Here is a 24,564-nt window from a genome sequence, read left to right as displayed (position 1 = left end):
TTTAGTATTATTTTCATTAGTTTATGAAAGATGAAAAATTGAAACATTTGAAATCCTCTCTCTTGAGAGTAGACCACCTTAGTATAGTCTTAGTTAGGACTTGAAAAAGTCATCCTTAGTATAGGTCTTGGAAAAGCCAATATTGTTCTTTGCTTGGAAACGGTGGATTTTGAGGTGAGTCGATTACCTTAGTGGTCACCGTAAGAGTGTAGTTTTGATTATTACATTTATTAAGGGTTAATGTTGAAATATACTTGGTTCTAAATCTTGTAATGATCTTGGTCTCACTATCTATCCTTTTATTATTTTTCCAAATCCGTGTGTTTTTGTGTTTGTCATCTTATATCCCTTTGTGTTGCTTGTTCTTATCACGTTTTGTGGACTGTTTTGGCATCTTGGTGGACTGATTTGTATCATTGGCGGTCACCGTAAGAGTGTAGTTTTGATTATTACATTCATTAGGGGTTAATGTTGAAATATACTTGGTTCTTAATCTTGTAATAATCTTGGTCTCACTATCTATCCTTTTATTATTTTGCAAATCCGTGTGTTTTTCTGTTTGTCATCTTGTATCCCTTTGTGTTGCTTGTTCTTCTCACGCTTTGATACCAAATGATACAAGACAAACAAGGAGAACACGAAACACACTCCAAATCAGTCCACTAATCTTAAGGATCCGAGGACCTTTTTGGAGATCACTCTCGGATTCGCTACCAACAAGAAGAATACAAGATTCAATGATGTATATAACACCAAAACAGCATCAACACATGAAGAACAAGAGGATTACAATAATAATAACCAAAGGTTTCAACAACACAGAAACAACAACAAAATATTACACTAAACAAAGGGATAGAAAGATAAACTACATGAAGGCATAATCTTAAGAACCCAAGAGCATATTCCACTCTTGGACCCTTTACACACTACAATTCATGTATCTCTTACGTGGAACAAGAGGGACCTTGATCTCCCAATCATCCAATGTTTCCAAGATTGAATCCAACATGAGTGATTCCACACTCAAGTTGAAATCCCTAGTTACAATGTTTGGCCGTAGGGGCCTTTCTCACAAGAGAGAAATGTCTAAGTGTCTACAACTTTCAATATTCATCAAAAAAACTAATGACTAAAACCCTACATCATTCTATTTATAGTGTGCTACAAATAATAGGTAAAATGGTCACAAGGTCCCTTTAATGAAATGTGACCAAGGGCTCCCTTGGAGTGCAAGTTTAGGGTCGGTTTTGGTATGATCCAAGGTCTTCTCCACACTTCACTTGGACGCTTTATTGGAAGGGTACAATGCATTCTCACATACATGCATCCTCGCGGTCGTACCCATATAATCCTTCACTTCTTGCAAAATCAAAATCAAACACCAAAATCAGTCCACTAGCTAAGAAATCGAGGACCTCTTTTGGTGACCCCTCTCGAATTCGCTACCAACAAGAAAAATACAAGGCACAAGGACGTAATAACACCAAAACAGTAGCAATACAATAAGAACAAGATGAACAATAGACTAATTTCGAATTCCACATTAACAACACAAACACACGGTTACAACATCAACACTACTACACGATTACAAAGAAACAAAAGGATAGATAGTTAGACAAATTGAAGGTATAATATTAACAAACCAAAAGCCTATTCCACTCTTGGACCTTTAAAATCACACACATCAAATACCTAACTCTTACGTTGGCACAAGAGTGACCCCCATCTCCCAAGCATCTAACATTTTCAAGCTTGAATCCAACATGAGTGATTCCACACTCAAGTTGATTTTCCTAGTTACAATTTCGGGTTGGTGGTCTTCTCTCCTTAGAGAGAAAATGTTTCAAGTGTTATAAACTCATAATATTCATCAAAATCCCTAATGAAACCCTACATTATTCTATTTATAGTGTATTACAAATAATAGGTAAAATGACCAAAAGGCCCCTTAGTGAAGGGGCACCCCTCTAGTGTATGTAGTGGACTGATTTGGCCTTTTTTAGTGTATGTAGTGGATTGTTTTAGTGCCCATTTAGGTGCTCCTGTGCACTTTATTTCACACACCAAGACTCGGGTCTGACGTACACCCTCATAAGTCCATCTATGTGATCATACTTGTATCAAACTCCTTGAAATTTTTAGTGTCTGTACTAATCTGTTATGTTTGGACTTGATTTGTTGTTCATCATAAATGTCTTTCTTTCTGAATTTACTCCAAAGCTCATCTATAATTTTCCCCAACGTGGAGCATTAATGGTAGAACCACTAAATCCATAATTCTTTGCATCATCATGTAAGATATGGATCATAATAGTTGTATCATCATCTGTTCATTTGTCAGCATTTGAACCACGTGGTTTGCTCATTCTTTTATGTTTCTATTGTATAACAACAACAAAATAATCGAACACATAAAAATCTTCATTTTCGAACAACATATAACTGAAAACATGGCTTATATAAGTTGAAGATCATAAAACAAGTTAGGATTATATGTTACCCTGTTAACCAATGAAGGTGTTGCCACAAAGTATTCATCTGATATTCCAAAATCAACTTCAAGTTTTATTTGCATTACAGAATTTTAAAAAATAATCCTAACATCATCACTTGTAACAAGCCGATAGAAGTTGACACAATAATTTTTTTTAGAAAGACATAAAATATAATTTCACAATTGAACAAAAAAGCATCTGAAAATTATCAACACATAGCCAAACACTTAAAAACCTCAATATAACGGGGATAGCAAATCTAAAACACGATGACAAATCAAGCAAAAAAGAGTACCATCAAAGTTACCGCAAGTTGTTGATGTTGAGCTACAAGAATGGCCGATTGAAAGTCTCGTAATGTTTTGAGAAAAGAAGAAAAAATTGAAGTTGAGGTTAGTCTTCAATATTGGAGATTTTTATAGCCGGAAGTAGAAAGAAATAGTTGAAGAAGTAAATTGAATTTTCAATCGTCTTCAATTTTGAACAGAAGTTGTTGAAGAAGTAATTGAAGTTCAGATAATATTTAACTTTGAAGACTTTTCAATAAAAGAAAATAGTACTTGTTGCTGAAGAAGTAATTGAAGTTCAGATAGTATTCAATTTTGAAGACTTCTTGGTGAAAAAAAATAATACTTGTTGTTGAAGAAGTAATTGAAGCTCAGATAGTATTCAATTTGAAGCTTCTCGGCTAAAGAAAACAATACTTACGCATTTGTTTTATTTGTTTGTTCGTGGTTGGCTGAAGTTATAAAGAGGTTTTGTGTAAGAATTTAAAAGATTGGGGTTATATGTAATAATAATAAAATTTGAAATTAGAGTTGAAAAATAATGAAAACAACAAAAATCTATTTTCACTTTTCAGAATCCAAATTTGAAATTTTTTTAGGAATTTTCATGGCCAAACACCACAACTTTTATAAATTGAAAAAAAAAATCCAAAAAAGAGGACATATTTTTTATGGCTCAAACGGCCTCTTAATAGGATCTTTATGGTGGGGATAAAAAAAAAAGTCATTCATATGTAATTGTAAAACAAACCGGGAGCATATCTTACATAAGAAATAAGAAGAAAAAAATATAAGTGTTATAAATGTATTTACTTTATAGTGAATGTCTATTAAATAAGATTTATAAAGATCTAGTTGGTATATATCAGGATTTGAAGTATCTATCTTTTAGAGAGAAACTATGAGTATTTTCCCCTATAAATAGAGGGGGGTTTTTTCATTGTATCCTTAATCTTATAACCCTCATGTCACAACCCAAACTAGGGCCTGACCGTGACGGACATCCCGAACCATGAAGGCCTGGACGTCCTTCTCTATCTGATCTGGTAATCATGAAAGAAAATGCGAAAATAAAATCTGATACGGAAACATGGTCATTAACTCTGGGTTTCAAGACATAAGAAAGAAAAACTGTAATTCAAAACATTTGAATAAGATCTGACTCAGTCTGCGAAATCTCTACTACATCTCAAAACTGTTCTGAAAACTGGGACAACGCCCCCAGTAGACCAAAACTATATCTACTAATAGTTGTCTGAAAGTAAACAGGCCTTCTGGGATAAAGAAGGCTCACCAATTGGACACTGCAACTCTGTCTGATAAAATCTATTGCTTTTCTGGACCCCTAGATTGAGCCTTAGAACCTGCAGGGAGGAGGGATGTCAATACAGATGTTTTGGTATGCAAAGCATATCCAAAATAATCATTTACTATTCAACTAGGATAGAATTACTAAACCTTAGGCAATGCAACTTCTTACTTTCGAGTTTAGTCACACTTCAAAAATACTCTCTCAACTACACTTTCCTCTTAAACACCATGCTCATTGATTTCACTTTATTTTCTCACATGGCCACTGATATTTCCATCTACTGATGTCTAAACTAAACTAAATTCCCTCATCATCTTCAAGCCTAACTCAAAATCACAAGACACACCATATAATACTGTAGTACTAGTCTGAATCATGAATTTAGCACACCCTGCATTTCACAATTCCTTATCTCATGCAAAATTCTTATTGCCACTCCAGTAATCACCTTTAACTTTGTATTAGACATTCACAAACACTCAAGGCATCCATCCATATGCACACAAACATGACATTCAACCCTATCTTCATACCCACATATGCACTTCTAAACAACCACTCATAAAGCATATTTCTCATATTCTCTAATACTTCTATCCATAACAAATTCCCTGCACTATTAGGTGACACACATAAAATATTCTCAACTAACCAAGCCATACACGAAACTTCACCTCAAAATTATTTCAACTTATGGACTTACATAAAATAAGCACACAACAATTTTTCCAAAATATAACACATAAAACTTCAACTAACCTTGGCACGTATCAAAGACTCGGCCTCAAACTTACTCCACAATTACCGCCTTAACTCAAATAAGCATACAACTATCTTTCATCAACAAGAAATGTTTACTCTTTCCCATCTAAGCAATTGTTCATCATCACTATCTCGATCTAAGGGAAAAGGTCACTGAAAAATTGGAATATTGGAATCCGGAACATAAGGGGAGTACTAAGTATAACTTGATACCCTACCGAGGAGTGAGGAATAGAACACTCACGGCATGGACTCATTAAAGAAACCTAATCTGAGGACGTACCTGATATAAATCTGAATTTTCACTGATCGGTAAGAGTATCATATGTGCACAAGAGTCATGAACTGCATGACCTGAATTTTTGGAATTCATAACTTACGAAAAGTGATTTTGACTGCTGAACAAACTGGGAACTCATCATACTAGAAACTAGGAGAGTACATGATTCCTTATCATATGCATGAACACGAGCTATGATCATGAAGATGAAACATAAAGCATGAGTATGTATCGGAATAACTGAAATAAACTCCTGAAATAAGAATATATTGAGCATCATTATTTCTCACGGCCAATTCCACAACTTACTAGCACATTTATTATTATCTGAAAACTTGACTTGGTTACTCATTCTATCATCTCCTCCTTAGATTTAAGCCACTACTCTAAGTCTGTGAACCACTATATATACTTTGGTATAAACTGAAATTACTTTACTTTAGAGTTGGGGATATAATAATACACATAAAACTAAACTTACCCTGTAAGACAGTATCTTCATATATAGCAACCAATGCTAATACCTTCTTCTAAGATTTAACCCTTGGGTTTTTATAGACCCAAAAGTTATTATATAACAGCTTAAACATTCACCAAGTTAGGTTCTCCTAACACTAAACATGGATATCTCCAAACCTTTGACGAACCATACCACTTCTGTCATAGTCTACCAGCATCATGCCTGCAAACTCATATTTCTAAACCATGAGAGTCAAGATTATATAAAAAGGCTCAACATCATCAATCAAAACTTATTAACTTGACTATTTAGAACACCATATACCATCTAACTAGTCTTTCTCCACCTAGCAACTCAACGGCACCACTAGCCACACACAACATGTAATAGCCTTAGAAAAATACCGCAACCTCATATCACCTTGGCATACTTCTACTTCATACATACAACATCATACTTCCTTACGAACCAAATAAACTTAAGCTCTTGCATGCACTGTTCAAGCCTATTAGATTTCTTCCATAAAACTAGTATCATTAACCAAGAAATAATCACATCCACCTTCATGACATCACTGCTATGCCTCAAAATCTACTACATACCTTCTCACAAGTAGTACTAGTTTACAACTACTAAAGAAAATAAGGTCAAGGAAGTAGAGTCACATAATAGACATGATCGACCTTAATCTTATATTATAACCCCATACAATCTTATCTACTTATACGGCTTTCTCACATCACACTTACTTACCCAAGTGTACATTTAGACTACCTTCAAATTCCACAAACAACCTTGTGTCTATAATTATAACTTACTGGCTAATCTAGCCATTTTCATACTTCGAGCAAACAACAACTCACCTTAGCTAATAACTCCTTCTCTACCTTTAACTAAACTAACACACAAGGACATATCAATTTAATACCAACTCAATATCATGCCAAAAGATTCAGATATACATACATTCAATAAATTGCCCTTACCACTTTTCTTGCCATTACGCCTCTAAACCTCCAGTTCCAACCAACACAAGAACAACAGGATGAACAACAAGTTGCTAGTGAATCAAAATAGGCTTCACTAAACTTTGATTTTGTGTTTCGAATAAGAAAATGAGAGAAATGACAAGGCAACTATGCTAGTGATTCGAAAGAGCCCCACTGACTACCATACAATCCACAATGCTACTAACTACCATATTAGTCTATCACTATAAAGGGGTAAATCATCCTCAAACATTAGTTATTCAACTAAAATATTTATTTACACAAAAGTCACCTTCACTCTAACTTCTAACCTTGTGACTTCATATCACCAGCTTCTTGGTCTAATCTCACTACCAATAGGTCATGACAACAACACTTTAACTTATACTACTATTCGGGTGGAAATACAGTTCCAATATTCTGCTACACATCATTCCCCTTAAGCGTGATGTCAGCAACATAAATTCTGTAAAAGACTAAATACACTCAATACTGCAGGCTGAAAAGCTCGATTTTATCAAAATCAAAGTTCACACTAGAATCAATACACTCTGAGGCACTAACAGACTCTTCACAAGTCCTTGCACAATTTCAAAATCTTATATGGCTCAATCAGAAAGGATCATACCATTTAGACTCTAAACTTCTGCACTTGAATCACCCCAATAACGAGACATATCTGGGCACATCAAAGTAAGAAAAGAATTGGGACAACTTTACTTTTGTATGGGCAGTACCATAGCACGAATTAGAGTATGAAAGAGGAACATTTTTGACTATATAGCATGAACTAGAACATGAAGAAAGAGGAACATTTCTAAATGCCTAGTAGCCTCCTGCTTATAAGTGTGGCGCGCTACACACCCATATATAAGACTCTACCTAACGCAATTTTGCAGACACTCTTGGATCATGAGCCGTGCTCTGATACCAAGTTTGTCATGACCCAAACTAGGGCCTGACCGTGACGGACATCCCAAACCATAAAGGCCCGGATGTCCTCCTCTATCTGATCTAGTAATCATGCACAATATTTATATCATAAAAGAAATTATGGAAATAAAATCTGATACGGAAACATAATCATTAACTCTGAGCTTCAAGACATAAGAAAGAAAAACTGCAATTCAAAACATCTGAATAAGATCTGACTCAGTCTGCAAAATCTCTACTACATCTCAAAACTGTTCTGAAAACTGGGACAAGCCCCAGTAGACCAAAACTATATCTAATAATAGTTGTCTGAAAGTAAACAGGCCTTCTGGAATAAAGAAGACTCACCAACTGGACACTGCAACTCTATCTGATAAAATCTATTGCTTTTCTGGATCCCTAGACTGAGCCTCAGAACCTAGAGAGAGGAGGAGGGGTCAATACAGATGTACTAGTACGCAAAGCATATCCAAAATAATCATTTACTATTCAACATATATGAGAGCAATTTAAAACAGTTCATAAGTATATCATATAGTAAGAATTCACATGGGCATTTTAAAGACTCTGTAAAAAAAAATCATCTCAACCCTGAGAAATCTATGTTACTTTTGCGCTAGGTGGTATACCCTACAACTCTGAAAAATTCCATGGGCTATATGGAAACTGGCATTAACTCGGCAGTGAAGCCCCTAACTCAAGTGTGTTATAAGGGTCGGAGTCTCTGAATCTATTACGCCACACGGCCGTCGCCAACGTACAATAATAATCTACCCGTATCGGCAAATGCGGTTTAAGGCTAAGAGTTGCTTGAACTCGCGCCTTCTTTGAGTAACCATCTAACCCTCTTTAAGCCCCTTTTAAAATCTATTAAAACATGCAGTATCTGAAAACATACTCTGAAAACATGCTCTGAAAACATAATCTGTTATGGCATAAATACATATGGTATCGTCATACCATTGACTTGCAAGTCACATCTCTGAGCCATTATTAGTCTATCATAAATCTCTGTATTCAAAACACAAGTTTTGAGACCAACATTTCAATAATTCAATTCAATGAATCTTTTTTTCTCAAACCTCATGTAAACACATGCAATTCTTTCTCATACACACAAGAACATATTGATATCAAGAAACACCCTCTCAATAATTCCAAATCATGTTCAAATGCCAGGATATTGCAAAAACATCTTTCAAATCACAAAACCATAATCTTTAATTCAATACAAGAGAGAGAGTTCATAATTTATACTCTCAACAATCTTAAATCTCAAATTCATACATATACATATATATGTAAATCAATTTAGGAGAAAAGACCACAAGGCCAAAGCAATAGTAGCATTGAAACTTTCGGAATGCATAATCAAGAATATAGTTTTCAAAACCCCCATAAAATACATGCATCAAAACCTTTAAATCATGCTTTAACAATTTTAAGCCTATGTAGTTTTTTAGGATAAACCACGCGTACCTAGATTATGAAGAATAATGCCTGATCATTGAAGCCTACGATTTGGGGATTCCAAATCTCCGATTAACTTCAAAAACCCACGGTTGAATCTTGAGTTTTTTGGAGGAGAAGTATATGAACTAGGGTTTTTGTTTTGAGGGAAATCTTGAGAATGTCGTATATTATGCTTGTAGAGGTCTTAATTTCTTGTTTGGACATTTTAAGAGACTTGGAAAAAGTCCAAACTACCATTGTTAACTTCTGAATGAAACTGAAAAAATTTAAACTGGGAACCCAATCTTATGGGACACCGCGACGCTCTACTATCACGATGGCTCACTGAAAATTGATGAATGAAATTTTTAGGGTCACCGCGACGCGGAGCCATCGCGTTGTCCGACTGGTTGGGACCTAGAACTTCAGCGCGACGCGCCACAATCGCGCTAGGCTACTGGAATTCGACAATTATTAATAGATTCCCTCCGCGATGCGCTAAGCACTAAAATGACGATTTTTCGTTCTAGCCCGAAATGCGGGATGTTACATCTCAAGAATCCCTCAAGAGAAATAACAATTACTCTCTCTCTTTTCTCTCTACTCTTATCCTTCTCTATTTTATATTTCATAACACGTTATCCGCACGATGCTCTAACCAACTGAGATCTTGATCCAGCAGTAAGTGTGAACCTTTTGTACGGTAAGAAATTAATTTAGCCGCAAGGCTTATTTCATGAAGAAGTGTATTAGAAATTTCACAAATGTTATGCAGTAAGATTCTTTGTACCTCTCATTGTGTGGTTTGTTTATCTTATGCTCTTACTAATTATAATTATTTCTTAAATATATGTATCTCAATTTCGCAGCAACGAATCTAGTTTTTCAAGAAGAATGATAAAAGACATTAATGTCATGCACTATCATATTTGATTATGGGATATTTTAGTAATAAAATATTCTACATCTACAGTATTGTTGTATTTATATACAGATTGATTATGCTTAAATATTAGTATATATTACTTACGTGAACATATGAATTAGTGATAATTTAACATTATACATGTCGTTACCTATTAATTCACAAATTGAGTCAGAGTGTAAGTACATTATAAATTGTGTAGCATATATTTTGAATAGTAAAAGGTGTATTGATTTTGTCCTAAATAATTATGCCACGATCTTATGCTTATATTGCATAGTTTGATTAAATTATGCCACGATCTTATGCTTATATTGCATAGTTTGATTAAATTTGATAATGCACTTTTGTTATAATGTTGTGTGGTTGGTTTCAAACATCATGTTAGTCTCGATGCACCATAATGATAAGATATTGGGTTCAAGTCTCATTGATTTATCGTCTAAGACGTCTTTATATAGATAAGACTATATTGATGATATTATGATGACTAAGGCAAAATAATGGGTATGTGGTGAAAAAAAGTGAAATCTAACCCGTTGAATATGCTCCATTCTTTGAAGTGAATGTGGTAGCAATACATAATATATCTGAAAGAAGACAATTAATAATATTTTCACACACTTATTGTGATTACAATTAAAGATATATTGGAGAAAAGTTCTCTACATTATATGTATGCCTCGATTTGCTCCTGAAGTAGCAATATCATGAAAGAGATTACAAACTATCAAAATTTGATAGACTTAGGGCACGACTATATTTCATTCCTGGGGAATGAGGATTTCGATTGTTTCAATACAAACGTACACTTGATTGTAATGGTATCACAACTCACCTCCGAATAAGACAGAATTACTGAGAAGAGTTATTTTAAAATCTACTTCTGAAGTAGTAAATTCAAAAATTTATTCATGTAGTAGTAAATCTAAAATTTACTAAAGCAAAAAGGCACATGTCATGGTAAACTTGGAGTTTACTAGTATAAAAATTCATAAGTTGACATGAACGATTGCTACATTTCAAAAATGTGCATATTGAGTATTAGACGTATGTTGAAGAAATAGAAGATTCTTCAAGAATTGTTTATGTTGCTTGTTGTCATAACAAGTTGGTTGAACCAACTAATGTTGGGATTTGATCCCTCAAAATCTAAAAAGTATAAATCCTAAATATGAGACCGTCCACCAGTCATGTGATCTATTAAGATGCATCGATATAAAATAATCACTTGTACGTTTATTGTCAACCTGCATTTTGACATTCATAAAGTTGCTTGCTCAATAAAATTGAGTTAAAAGCATAACTTTCATATTGTGTAATTAAGACAATTCATCTTGATGATGATGGTTTGACATTGAATGCCTTCTATAAATAGTTAAATCATTGTTAATGAAAACAAAGCTTCATGTGCTGGTCTGAAATATGATATGTTGCACAAAATAGCACGTGTATGCATTAGACCAATAAATTATGATTAATTCCCCCTCAAAATTGGTTCTAAGTCAGAAACCACACATTGTCCATCTAATAATTTTAATGTGCAGTATACAATTAATAAATAGACCATCATGCACAAAGCTGGATTCCTCAAAGAAGATGGAGGACGTACCAATAAATTATGATTAATTTCCCCTCAAAATTGGTTCTGAGTCAGAAACCACATATTCTTCTTCTAATAATTTTGATATGCGGTATACAATTAGTAAATATACCATGATGCACAAAGATGGATTCCTCAAAGAAGATGGAGGATGTTGTTAGTTTTCCTCACATAAGGGAGAAATTATAAGCAGATATGAAATATGTTGGAAATTATCATCAGATCCTCATTCAAAAGATAATTCAAATCAAATGTCGAAAGCATCTCATATTAAGTTGCAAGTGCTCTTATTTTATGTTTTTAAAGGACAAAATCTATGCATGTGTGAAGCGTGGTAGACCAATCGATTCGAAATGAAATAATCCTTGAAAGGATAAGGAGCAAATAATCATAATAAGAAGGCAATGCGCTCTTGAAATGCCTACGACATAACACTTCATGAAACTTTATGAAAGGTTCAATTACTTGAAAATAATAAAGTGACGAGATCTCAAAATGTTATGTCGCATTATGAACCGATACAAAATAATATATCATTAAAAATATCTTTAATACAATATTGGTGCAATATTGTGAAAGATTACGAGGATCTGAATTCTACGTTTATTTAAGAATGTTGACGTAGAAACATTTATCAATGACATGGAGGGATGCATCTTGGTAAACATAAAACTTATTTGATTTATAGTTCAGACACTTGAAGATGTCACACATGAAATGTTGAATATTGTCACTTCACAAAATTTATAGGAAAACCTTTTTAAGGATTCAAATGTTTGAAGCAATAAATTATTTGCTAAAATGAAAAATATGAAATACCATATCTTAGTGTCATTGATGCACAACACTAATGTATCTTGCAAATACTATAAAGTCTGATATAGTCTTTTCAATTAATTTGTTAGCAAGGTATATTTTTGCTCCTACTAGGAAACATCAAAATGGAATAAAAGACATGAGCTTATTTTATTCTAAAGCTTGCAGTCCCGATCTTGTTGGCTATGTTAAGGTTGGCAAACATATTATGTGTTCATATGTGGAGATATTGTCATATCTTAGAGATATACAAAGCAGTCTATTTTGCCACTTCATCGAACCATGCTGAGATAATAGTTATTCATGAAGCAAGCCGATAATGTGTATGGTTGAGGCCCACAATACATCTCATTCGAGAAAAATATGATTTGAAATGTGACAATGTACTCACAATTTTATACAGAGATAATGCAGCATACATAGCACATCTTAATGGAGAATTCATAAAAAGGAGATAGAGCGAAGCACATTTCGCCAAAACTTTTCTAAATATATGAACTCCAAAAGAATGGTGATATTGACGTGTAACAACTTCGTTCAAGTGACAATGCGACTGCTTTATTCACCAAGTCTCTTTTAACTGCAATTTTCAAGAAGATGATACATAAGATGGGGATGCAAATGTTCAAGGATTTTCTCATTAGAGGGAGTTAACATGCGTTGTACTCTTTTTTCTTTATGAGGTTTTGTCCCACTAGGTTTTTCTTGTAAGATTTTTAATGAGGCAGCCGAAATGTGTATTATTAGAGATGTATACTCTTTTTCCATCACTATATTTTTTTTCCATTGGGTTTTTTCTAATAAGGTTTTAACGAGTCACATTATCTATCAATTAGACATTCAAGAGGGAGTGTTATAAATTTATTTACATTATAGTGAATGTTTATTTGATAAGATCTATAAATATCTAGTTGATATTTATTAGAATTTGAAGTATATATTTTAGAGAGAAAGTAGGAGTATTTTTTTTTATAAATAAGGGGGTTTTATTCATTGTATCCTTAATCTTATAACCCTCAAGAATCCCTCAAGAGAAATAACAATTATTCTCTCTACTCTTGTTCTTCTTTATTTTATATTTTATAACAATAAGAAATACTCCATCCGTCCTAAATTGATATGGAACAATGATTAAAAAAAATAATTAATAACATGACTAATTTACTATAGTACCCCTATTAAATGATGTTTACATTTTAATTTGAACAAAAAGTAATTAATGCAAAGGGTAAAACATGAAAAAAAATTTGTCTCTTCTTAATTAATGAAAAAAGATAAATAAAATAAAAAATTAAATTAAAAAATTTGGGACGAAGGCTGTATATTGCACCAATACATTACCCAAAATAGAACAGTTCGAGGGTTATTATGGCGTCTTAGCTTTGGCAAATGAAATTATTTGGTCGCTTTCGCTCTCATTTTGCGTTCACACTCCAGACAGAAGAATTAAGCTGATAATCACTCCATTCGTACTTACTGTATTTGTTTTAGCTTTTTTATTTTTAAATAAGTAATTTTTAAAATAATCAAGAAATATTATTCTAATTTAACTCATATAAAGAAACTAATAAATAGTTCGGGTATAATTTTTTTCAAACTATTTATCAAAGGCAAGTTAGTAAAACATATTAATAAGTACTACTATTAATATTTCTTAAAGAATATGTCTAAACTAAATATCAGTTATTCAGGAAATAAAATACAATAGTGTAGTAATTACTTAATCAATGTGAAAGATTCCCATAACCTGGTCGTCGTTAAACCAAACTCCGACAAGTAAACCCACTCCCCCGCTCCACCCACTACCAAAAAAATTTCCAATTTGTTCCTCTAAAACCTCTCTGCAAAACCCTAATTTCTCTCGACCTCGGGTTTCGCGCCCAAATTTTCCCTCCACAATTGCCACTAACTTGGTTACAGTGTCTTCCACTCTCAATCTGATGGTTTTCCTCGCCTTGCATTTTTCACCTGAAAAAAATGTTGCACTTACTTACCCTACTTCTGCTGCTGCTGTTTTTGCCACTGATTTTTTCATCTTTACCGGGGTCTGGTCCTCACATGGCGGATGTAAACATACTGTTGCCTCCCAAAATGACGCATCCAGTTGAGTATAGACTTCAAGGAAGTGATGGCTGCTTCAAATGGTATGTGTTATGTTCCACTCAGTTTGCGTGCACCTCCACTAATTAATCAATCCTTCCAAATGTAGCTTTTGGTAGGATAAAAGTTAAGCATATATGAGAAGAAATCACCCTTATGACATCCAAGGGTGTGGCCTAGTGGTTCAATGAAGTTGGGTTGAGCACCATGAGCTCTCAGGTTCAATTCCCAATAGAGATGAACACTAGGTGATTTCTTCCCATTTGTTCTAGCTTTGGTGGATAGAGTTAACCGGTACCTGTTGCTGGTGGGGTTGGCAGGTATCTCGTGGAATTAGCCGAGGTGCGCGCAAGCCGGCTGGACACCACAGTTATAAAAAAAATATCACTTAGCTTATGTGCGAAATTTGGTCTTAATGTTGGTGCATTAGCTATAAGAGTATAGTTGGTATGTTTTGAAGGAACTTATTGAGCTTAATTTGTTGCATTAGCTGTGAGGATATAGCCATAGGTGATGGATTTCAATTAACTATTGAGCTATGTAGGTAGTGTCTTAGCTATGTTCTTCGTGAAGTTTATGCTGGCGTTTTCATCCTTTGCTGATTGTTGTCTTGTCTTGTTTTCTTACTACAGTTAAGGTTTTGGTAATGGGTGAACCATAGTTCTGAATTAGCTGTTAGTAGCAAGTTATTGGGTGTTTCAAGACCCATGATAAGTGAAGTTTGAATAGTTTATGGTTACACAGATATCAATAGTAATTGGTAACCTATATTGGTATGTGTTTATTTTATTAGTATGAAGTAAGGGTATTAGAAGCAAAAACAAGAGCTCTAGTTCCCCAAAATAAACCCGAAATTTTCAGGCTTGAATAAAGTTTTTAAATTTCTTTGTTATGTTCTATATTTTATAGAACCACTCTCATGCCATTATAAGTTTATTGAACGCTTCAAATTCATGATTCATTACCTGATTTTCTGTCGACAACTGAAACTCTGGCATCTTAAATTGTGAAAAGTTGACGGGGGTATAACTTTTAAGTAGTTTTCACTTTTTAGAAAGTCTTCTTCTGGATTACTAATAGTTTTCTCTCTGCTCTCTTTGTGTCTGCTTTTTGGGTGCAGGACATGGGATCATCACGATATTTTAGCGGTGCTGCCTGAGTACAATGTCAGTAGTCAATGCTCTACAAGTGCTCGCTTGAAATCAATTGCCCCTTATAGTGGCCGAAAGGAGACTGCTGTCTATGCAACAGATGTGCACACTGGAACTGTGATCCGATGCAAAGTTTATGTTGACAACTTTTCTAGGATCCAAATATTCCATAGTTCCATCAAACTTGACCTTGATGGACTTGCTACGCTACGTGTACGTGCCTTTGATAGTGAAGGTACTTTGCGGCTTTAATAGTTTACATGATTAGCTTTGTTAGTTATTACTTTATTTTTCGGAAATAAAGTTAATCATTTGCTTGCCCATGAATAAAACTTTAAAAAGGTGCAAGATTTCATAATTTTAAATAGCATTTTGAAACAAAAGAAAGCAATCATTTTCTGGCTTATTGGATTATATATATTCTCTCATCTTATTCGTCTAGGCTATCATTTAAGAATGCACTTCCACTGTTTGTTCCCAACATATAGCAGTCTTTGGTTTATACTATACTGTTATGATAACCTTAAATATTTCTGGAAAGTCTGTCTCAGATTCTTCAAGTGAACATGTATTTTTGCTACTTTAGGCTGGGATCTTCAGCTCATGTGTTTTTACTAGTAATTGATTCCCATATTTATACCAGAGCCATATCTCGAACCAAAAATTTGGTTTAATATCTGAGATGCATTGTGTGGTTTCATTTTGTTCCTCTCAGCTTTTTTCTTGTTTAAAAGTAACTCGCTACCTTCCCCATTTCTTTTTTTTTTTGGTAAATAAAGAATTTTATTTCACCAAGTAATAGTTACATAACTAGGCAAAGCTGACCAATTGCCTCTCAAAGAAACGTAAAAACTAACAGAAAGCTCAGCAGGACTCACGCTAACATCCCTATGGAGTCGCTACTGTATGCTTTCTAACATCAGAATAGCTATTCTAAGTACCTAATAATATCAAAACAGCAACTAATCAAGGCATAGAATTTAGTTGCGTCAAGTGTGTAGTCCATTTCTTGTACTGGCTTCCACGGATATGTATGTGCATAGCTATTTCCTTGCAGACTCTATCAGGCACGAAGCTTCCTTGCTAGAATCTAACTTGGTTTCTTTCTCTCCATACTATAGTGATGATCATAGCAAACATACAGCAAAGGATAGCACCTTTCCCTGATCTTCCCTTTGCCCATCTAATAATCCAGTCTACGTCTTGCTGCCAAGTCCCTATGGCTCTATGACTTTCCATCCATGTAAGTAATCTGCACCACAAACCCCTTGTAATTGGACAGTCAAAATACAAGTGTTCATGTGTTTCTATAGTATAATGACAGAATGCACAAGCCATATCAACATTAATCCCAAACTTTGCTAGCCGATCAACTGTAGCTAATCTTTTTAACAATGCAAGCCATAGGATGAAGTTGTGCCTCGGGTGGATGCTTGAGTGAAGTACTATACTCTTCCAGGAAACTTTTGGTATATCAGGTAGCATGGCTAGGTACAACTTTTTGATGGAAAATCTGCCCTTCACAATCAATTGACTTAGTCTTGCTTGAAGATTACCTTGCAATCCAAGTACTAGCATGATAGCCTTCCTTGATTCGATCACTTTTCTCACAACCCAAGTAGCATTCCTCGGGATGCAACAATCCTCCACTGTAGCGTCTTTGATATAGTAGGCATGTACCCACCTTATCCACATACTGTCAGCTTTTGTAGCTAGGGCCCATAGTTGTTTTGCAACAGCTGCTTTATTCCAGTTGCAGATATGCAGGATATTTAACCCTCCTGCTGCCTTTGGCATACAAAGTCTCTCCCAGGAGACTAGTGCTCTCTTTGAAGGGCCTGTTTTACCTGTCCATTAGAAGATTCTACAATGGGAGTTTATGAGCTTCATAATCCTTTTTGGAGAATAAAGATCTGAGCCCAATAAGTCTGAATGCCAAAAATAACAGATTTAATCAGCTGAAGCCTTCCTGCATAAGATAGCAGTTTTGTTGACCAACATTTCATCCCTTCTAGAATTTTATCTATTAATGGGTAGCACTGGTCAACAGTTAGTTTCCTGGAAGATAGGGGTACTCCCAAGTATTTGAAAGGTAGGGAACCTTCAGTGTAGCCCAGAGTCTGCAATATTTGCTGTTTCTCTGTGTCCTTGACACCTGACATATAAATGGAACTCTTGTCTTGGTTGGCTTGTAGTCCTGAAGCTATATGTATCCTGATTATCTCTGAAAAATTAGAAGCACAAAAGAAAAACTAATATTACCAAACTAATAATACAGAATTAAATTATATATTGTATATTCATAAAAAAAAATGTATATTGTATACAATCTATATGAAGAAGTAAATGATTCTTGTGTATCATAAGAAATGGAAAATCACCTCTCAATCTTATTCTTCTTGTCATTGACATAAAATTTTTAAGGATCAAAGAGTCCGACTTTTTCCAACTAGTTCCTAAGTTGTTCTGAAACTAATGTTTTACCCTTTATTCCTTTTTTTATTTGATGGGTAGATCAGCCAAACATAAAAACCAAGGGTTTGAAGCAGTATTACGGCACATGTAGTACTGTAAAGCAACGAAAAGCTCATTGAAGTACTCGGTAGGTAGTAAATGTACAAGTTTTCTTCCAGTTTTTTTTTCTGTGATGCGTGTTAACTAACAATAATATCTTATTCTGCGATAAATCTACATACAAGCATAATTACCATTTTATTCGCTTTTTAGTGGTAATAGTTCTGATCCTAATTATGTATTTGTTCAAATTTCAGAGAATGTTTTCTCGTCTTTGGTGGGCATACAATTCACGTGGGACCTAATGCCTGAAACTGATCGATTGCCTCATCACCTGAACCATATCCCTTTGAAGGACTCTCCATTGAGTGATTGTGGTGGATTATGTGGTGATCTAGATATCCAAATAAAGCTTGAAAATAGTGGTGTGTTTTCTGATCTTTATGTGGTGAAGGGGATAGAAATTGGCCATGAAATAGTGTCTGTTCATTTGGCTGAACCATCAGTTAAGCATATGGAAGATAAAATTGTCCTTACTGTGGCAGAAGCTATATCGCTGGAACCTCCTTCACCAGTTTGTGTCCTTATTGGTGCGGTTGTTCATTATAGTCTTAAAGTTATCCGAGGGAATACGCCACAACTTGTAACTCTGCCTTCTGCCTTTCATCGATGGTCTGTTTCAAACTCATCAGTTGCTCAGGTAGACAGGATGGTGGGTACGGCTAAGGCTTTGAACTTGGGAATAACAACAGTAACTGTTGAAGATACTAGGGTGGTTGGTCATATACAAGTCTCTTCTTTCCATGTTGTCCTCCCAGATTCCTTATCACTGTATATATTACCGCTATCTCTTTCTGGTGATCATATAGAGGGAATTGAACCAATACCCTCTGTGGCACGCTGGTATGTAGTTTCTGGTCGGGAATATCTCATTCAAGTAAGGACTTTCTCGAAAGGAACATGGGCACAACAGGAAGTTTACATTACAGAATATGATGACATTAAGTTGCATGATGACCCATCAGAAATCTGGAATATAGTTCCCTCATCCAAACACAGTGGAGAGAAGGGGATATCCAGAATCCTAAAACCTCTCTCCTATGGTCTGGGAAAATTGACAGCGACTCTCGCATATAGCACTGGGCATGAAGAGACAAAGGAAGTTCTCAAGGTTGTTCAAGAAGTTATGGTTTGTGACCAGGTGAAGTTCAACATGGAAGGTGTTTCTGGCAGTATTACTCTTCCTTGGGCACCTGGTGTTTATCAGGAGTTGGAGCTAAAGGTTACTGGGGGCTGTGCTATGGTGTCTGGTGACTACAAATGGTTCTCTTCGGACTTGGCTATTGTGTCGGTATCTACTTTTGGGATTGTCCAGGCAAAAAGACCTGGGAAAGTTACTATAAAGGCAGTTTCAATTTTTGATTCTCTAAATTATGATGAGATAGTTGTTGAAGTGAGTTTGCCTTCTTCAATGATAGTACTGCCTAATTTTCCGGTGGAGACTCCTGTAGGTTCATATCTTCGAGCTGCTGTGACATTGAAAACATTGGATGGCGATTTATTCTACAAGTGTGATGCTTTCATCCCATTTATCAAGTGGAAAACTGGAAATGACTCTTTCATTGTTGTGGATGCTGGTGAGACCTTCATTTCTGAAAAGCCAGAAGTTCTTCCAATTGGTTCTGAGAAACATGGACCTGCATGTGCATGGACCTATGTCTATGCTGCTAATTCCGGTCAGACGATACTACATGCAACATTTTCAAAAGAATTTCAACAGTATGATCAGTCTACTGGCGGTTCTGTTGTTCTGCAAGCAACGTCACGTATTGCAGCATTTGTACCTCTCATTCTGCACCCTGCAAGCGATGGAAACCACTTTGGTGGTTATTGGTTTGATTTGGTTCAGGCTGAAGCTGATAATCGTTTAGACAATATGGAACATCTATATCTTGCCCCTGGCACATATTTTGAAGTGATGCTTCGTGGTGGACCTACTCAATGGGACGAGGGAGTTGAATTTGTTGAATCCGTGGAAAGTTTGGATGAACACAGTCTCAGGGTTCAACATGGGACTCTAGTTAATCAAGTATTTACCAGCTATGGGAGCGCATACAGAATCAAGTGCCATGATGTTGGAATCTTTAGGCTTTTTTTCAAACGTGGGAATTTAATTGGAGAGGGGCATCCTCTGCCTGCTGTATCTGAAGTGCGATTGTCACTCACATGTGATTTCCCATCATCTATAGCACTAATAGCTGATGAAACTGTTAATTCCATTGAAGTGATCCAGTCTGCAGCTCAGGCCGACCGTGGCAGTGGAAGGATTCGTACTACCCCAGTCACAATAGCAAATGGGCGCACAGTTAGATTATCAGCTGTTGGCATTAGTGAGACTGGAATAGCTTTTGGAAATTCATCTTCTCTTCCTTTGAAGTGGGAGCTTAAAGATTGTGATGATCTGGCATTTTGGGATGATATCCACAGCTTAGCGATGCTATCAACTTGGGAGAAGTACTTGGTCTTGGCAAATGCAACTGGACTATGTGTTGTACGAGCAACAGTTATTGGATCCGTTGATTCTGTTAGCCCTCGTCACTCTCTTAAACATTTTCCAGGCTCTGAAAATGGTCTTACAGATGCTGTACGCTTGCAACTTGTTTCATCCCTAAGGGTCTATCCAGAATTCAGCTTGTTGTATCTCAGTCATGATGCAAAGTTAAATCTGTCAATTACTGGAGGAAGTTGTTTCATTGATGCTGCAGTAAATGACACACAAGTCCTGGATATAGTTCAACCTGCTCCAGGTTTACAGTGTGTACAACTACTACTGGCTCCTAAAAAGTTGGGAACTGCACTTGTGACGGTTCGAGATGTTGGGCTTGCTCCACCTCTTTCTGCTTTCTCTGTGGTTCAAGTTGCAGATGTGGAATGGATTAAGATTACATCCGGAGAAGAATTGAGTATTATGGAAGGGAGTTCATTATCCATCGATATTCTTGCTGGAGCAAATGATGGAAATACTTTTGATTCTTCGCAGTATGTTTACATGAATATTCATGTTCACATTGAGGATCATATAATTGAGCTTGTCAATGAAGATGATCTTTCCTGTTGTGGTGATGGTTCTGTGAATGTACCGAACTTCAGAATACAGGCGATACACCTTGGGGTTACCGCATTGTATGTAAGTGCTAAACAGCATACTGGACATGAGATACTGAGCCATCCAATTAAGGTAGAAGTTTATGCACCACCTAGAATCGATCCTAGTGATATTTTCCTAGTACCGGGGGCTTCTTACATGCTTTCTGTGAGAGGAGGCCCAAAAACTGGTGCATATGTCGAGTTTGTCAGTGTGGATAATGAGGTTGCAAAGGTCCACACAGCCACAGGACGAGTTTCAGCAACATCACCTGGAAACACCACCATAGTTGCCAAGATGTACAGGAATGGAGATGTCTTTATTTGTCAGGCATATGGCAAAGTTAAAGTAGGTGTTCCTTCTTCAGCAATGTTAAATGTTCAAAGCGAGCAGGTCGCTGTTGGCCGTCAAATACCAATATTTCCCTCCCTATCCGAGGGAAATTTATTTTCATTTTATGAACTTTGCAGAAATTATAAGTGGATTATAAATGATGAAGAGGTGTTGAGTTTCCAAGAAGCAGACAGCTCACACGATGGAAATCATGGAATGCACTTTTCCAGTGAAAAAGGCAATGGGCTGACAGGATATGTGGGTGACGATGACCTTGGTTTTATTCAAGTATTGCGTGGAAGATCAGCAGGGCAGACGGATGTTACTGTTTCTTTCTCCTGTGATTTTGTTGCTTACAAATCCTTTTCAGCGTCGAGATCATATACTGCATCTATTTCCTTGTCGGTAGTGTTTGAACTTCCACTTGCTCTGGGATCACCAATTACTTGGATTCTCCCTCCACGTTATACTACGTCTGCTCTTTTGCCTTCAGCTTCTAAAACTTTCAGTAAAGGGGATCCAAGTCTAGGTAAGGTTACTTATTCTATATTGGGAGACTGTAGAAGAAAGGCTGAATTGGAGGAAGATGATCCGATACTCATCGATGGTAGCAGAATAAGAACAAAAGAGAGTGGCAATCTTGCGTGTATTCAAGCAAAAGATAGGTCAAATGGAAGAGTTGAGGTAGCTTCTTGTGTGAAGGTTGCTGAAGTGACTCAAATACGTGTCACGGAAGAAAAGTTGCTGGTTCACACATTAGCAATTGGTGCTGAAATTGATGTTCCAATCAAATATTATGATGTGCTTGGAGATCCTTTCCTAGAGGCTCATGATGTTATTCCTTTTGGAGTTGAAACTAACTACCACGATGTCATCTCTGTTGAGGATGCAGTTGATGGCAATGGAAATGTCCATCTCAAAGCAATCAGTTATGGTAGAGCTCTTATCCGAGTAGGTTTTGCCAATGAACCAAAGAAATCTGATTATGTGGTGATTCTTGTTGGTGCTTATTTGCATCCTCAAAATCCAACCCTTCACCTAGGGAGTGGTCTTAACTTCAGCATAGAAGGTCTAAGTGACCAAGTATCTGGTCAGTGGTTTACTAGTAACGCAAGCATTGTGTCCGTGGACCAGCTATCTGGACATGCCAAGGCAATAGGGGAAGGTTCTGTACGAATTATCTTTGAGAGTTCGGATATGAAACTGCAAACTACAGTTACAGTGTCACAATCAGAGATGATGTCTGTCGATGCTCCAAGAGAAATCATGACAAATGTGCCGCTTCCCACAAATGGATATAGCTTTCTTGTAAAATTCAGTGATGCTCATGATCACAAGTATAAATCTGCTAAAAATAGGGCAATTTCCTTGTTTGATTGCCTGGTTGATCCACCTTATGTTGGATACGTTAAGCCGTGGGTTGATCTTGATACTGGTAATTCATATTGCCTTTTCTTCCCTTACTCTCCAGAACGTTTGGTAGTTGGCACTCCAAAATCAGGAGACATTAGACAGGATTTAGCTGTTACCGTCAAGGCATCACTCATAGAAGAGCAGAAAATCTCAGGATCTGCATCAGCACTTTTTGTTGGAGGCTTCATCATTCAGGGAACAGAAGGAGATTCATTGCAGTTAAATCTAACCCCAGAATATAACAGGAGCGTCCTAACTGTTGTCGGAAACACAGATGTGAGTATCTACTGGCGTGATCGAGAACGGCTAGCTATCAGACCCATCCATGGAGAAGATTCTCAAGGTGGAAGCCGTGCACAGTATGAGGTCAAAATTCGTAGAGCAGAGAAGTTTAAAGACCAGCTGATTTTTACACTCCCAGCAACTGGTCAGATTATGGAAGTTAATGTCAACTATGAACCCGAAAAGAGAAGAGCAAAAACTGCTAATCTTAGTTTATGGGTTGCTGCGTTTTTCATTCTGCTGATTCTCACTACTACTTTTTTCGTTATTTACTTGGACCAACCTGTGAGACCCCGACCACCTGCTCCTCCTGGCACGCCAAGTTTAGCACCTGCAACTCCTGAGCGGAGCAGTCTTGCTGTAGTAAGCGAACATTCCCCTCGGACACCTCAGCCTTTCATGGATTATGTTAGGAGGACAATTGATGAAACTCCATACTACAGACAAGAGTTTAGGAGGAGGGGTAATCCTCAGAACACTTACTAGCGCACTGGGTGGCCATATTCTCCCCTTCCCTCCTTCCCGTGTTGCCTTGCCAGATATGTCAAATGGCTTCTCTGGCTGCAGACTTTACAATGATGTTAGTGTAGTTTTGTTGGTGTAATTTGTGTAGAGTATTGCATGCTGTATCATTGGACTTTCATTAGGACAGAAATGTTATGTCTACGGCTACTCTTTTGAGAAGCAGACTCATCTGGCAAAGAATTCTTATGCCCTGCTTTCTGCTGGAAAAGGCACAATACAAAGCACTTACTGCAGTATAAATTGCCTATGCACAAAATAGAGAACATGTCCCCAACTCAGAAGCGGCTGAGTTTCTGCTCTTCATATTTTGTCAAATCAAGCCTGAATGTGAACAATTTTAAATAGCTGTACCATATAACAATTTTGATATAGCATTATATAGAAAGATTTTCAAGTTTGTTGTTGCACTTGAATTATATGAAATAACATGGATCAAATGTATTTTCACCATAAAAGGGGATGGTTCTATGATGACATAAACTCCCTAAATTCTCAAAAATTTCAGCTTCAATGTATATTAGATACTTTTACGACACAAATTATGCTGTGAATAAGAGCACCAAAGATCCCATAATTTTCTATTCTATTTATCTTGATTTCAAAAAATCAACTCTCAAGTGAAGTCATGTTACGTACTTCTATTTCTTTTTATTGATATTTTTTGTAATTGGGAGAAAGTAAAAACAATTCTGTAAAGCTACACCAAATCTGCGAGTATTCCCCCACTTTATTTTAACATGTACAGATAAAAAATTAAATAGTAGTATTGTAAAAGTTACTT

The 24,564-nt window shown here is 36.1% G+C and overlaps 1 protein-coding gene across 2 annotated transcripts; it reads left to right on the top strand.

Moving 5' to 3' along the window:
• The first annotated feature begins 13,988 nt into the window (after positions 1–13,988).
• On the top strand, positions 13,989–24,023 carry LOC107859128 (nuclear pore complex protein GP210). 2 transcript variants are annotated; one of them, XM_016704034.2, is made up of 3 exons: positions 13,989–14,464; positions 15,541–15,806; positions 18,343–24,023. In XM_016704034.2, the coding sequence occupies exons 1-3, from the start codon at positions 14,298–14,300 to the stop codon at positions 23,742–23,744; spliced, it is 5,835 nt and encodes a 1,944-aa protein (XP_016559520.2). In that variant the 5' UTR covers positions 13,989–14,297; the 3' UTR covers positions 23,745–24,023. The 2 variants fall into 2 exon arrangements, with proteins under 2 accessions (XP_016559520.2, XP_016559521.2); XM_016704035.2 differs by lacking the exons at positions 13,989–14,464; positions 15,541–15,806 and adding an exon at positions 18,049–18,173.
• The last annotated feature ends 541 nt before the right edge of the window (positions 24,024–24,564 follow it).

The sequence above is a fragment of the Capsicum annuum genome, chromosome 2 (genome assembly GCF_002878395.1).
Source record: "Capsicum annuum cultivar UCD-10X-F1 chromosome 2, UCD10Xv1.1, whole genome shotgun sequence".
In the NCBI taxonomy this organism is placed as follows: Eukaryota; Viridiplantae; Streptophyta; class Magnoliopsida; order Solanales; family Solanaceae; genus Capsicum; species Capsicum annuum.
The sequence above is the reverse complement of the archived record's forward strand: the minus strand, read 5'-3'. Positions and strand labels throughout refer to the sequence as shown.

Coding starts and splice junctions, on each gene's coding strand:
- LOC107859128 (XM_016704034.2), top strand. CDS start 14,298: ATGTTGCACTTACTTACCCTACTTCTGCTGCTGCTGTTTTTGCCACTG. Junction 14,465..15,540: donor AGTGATGGCTGCTTCAAATG/GTATGTGTTATG, acceptor TTTTGGGTGCAG/GACATGGGATCATCACGATA. Junction 15,807..18,342: donor ACGTGCCTTTGATAGTGAAG/GTACTTTGCGGC, acceptor TTCAAATTTCAG/AGAATGTTTTCTCGTCTTTG.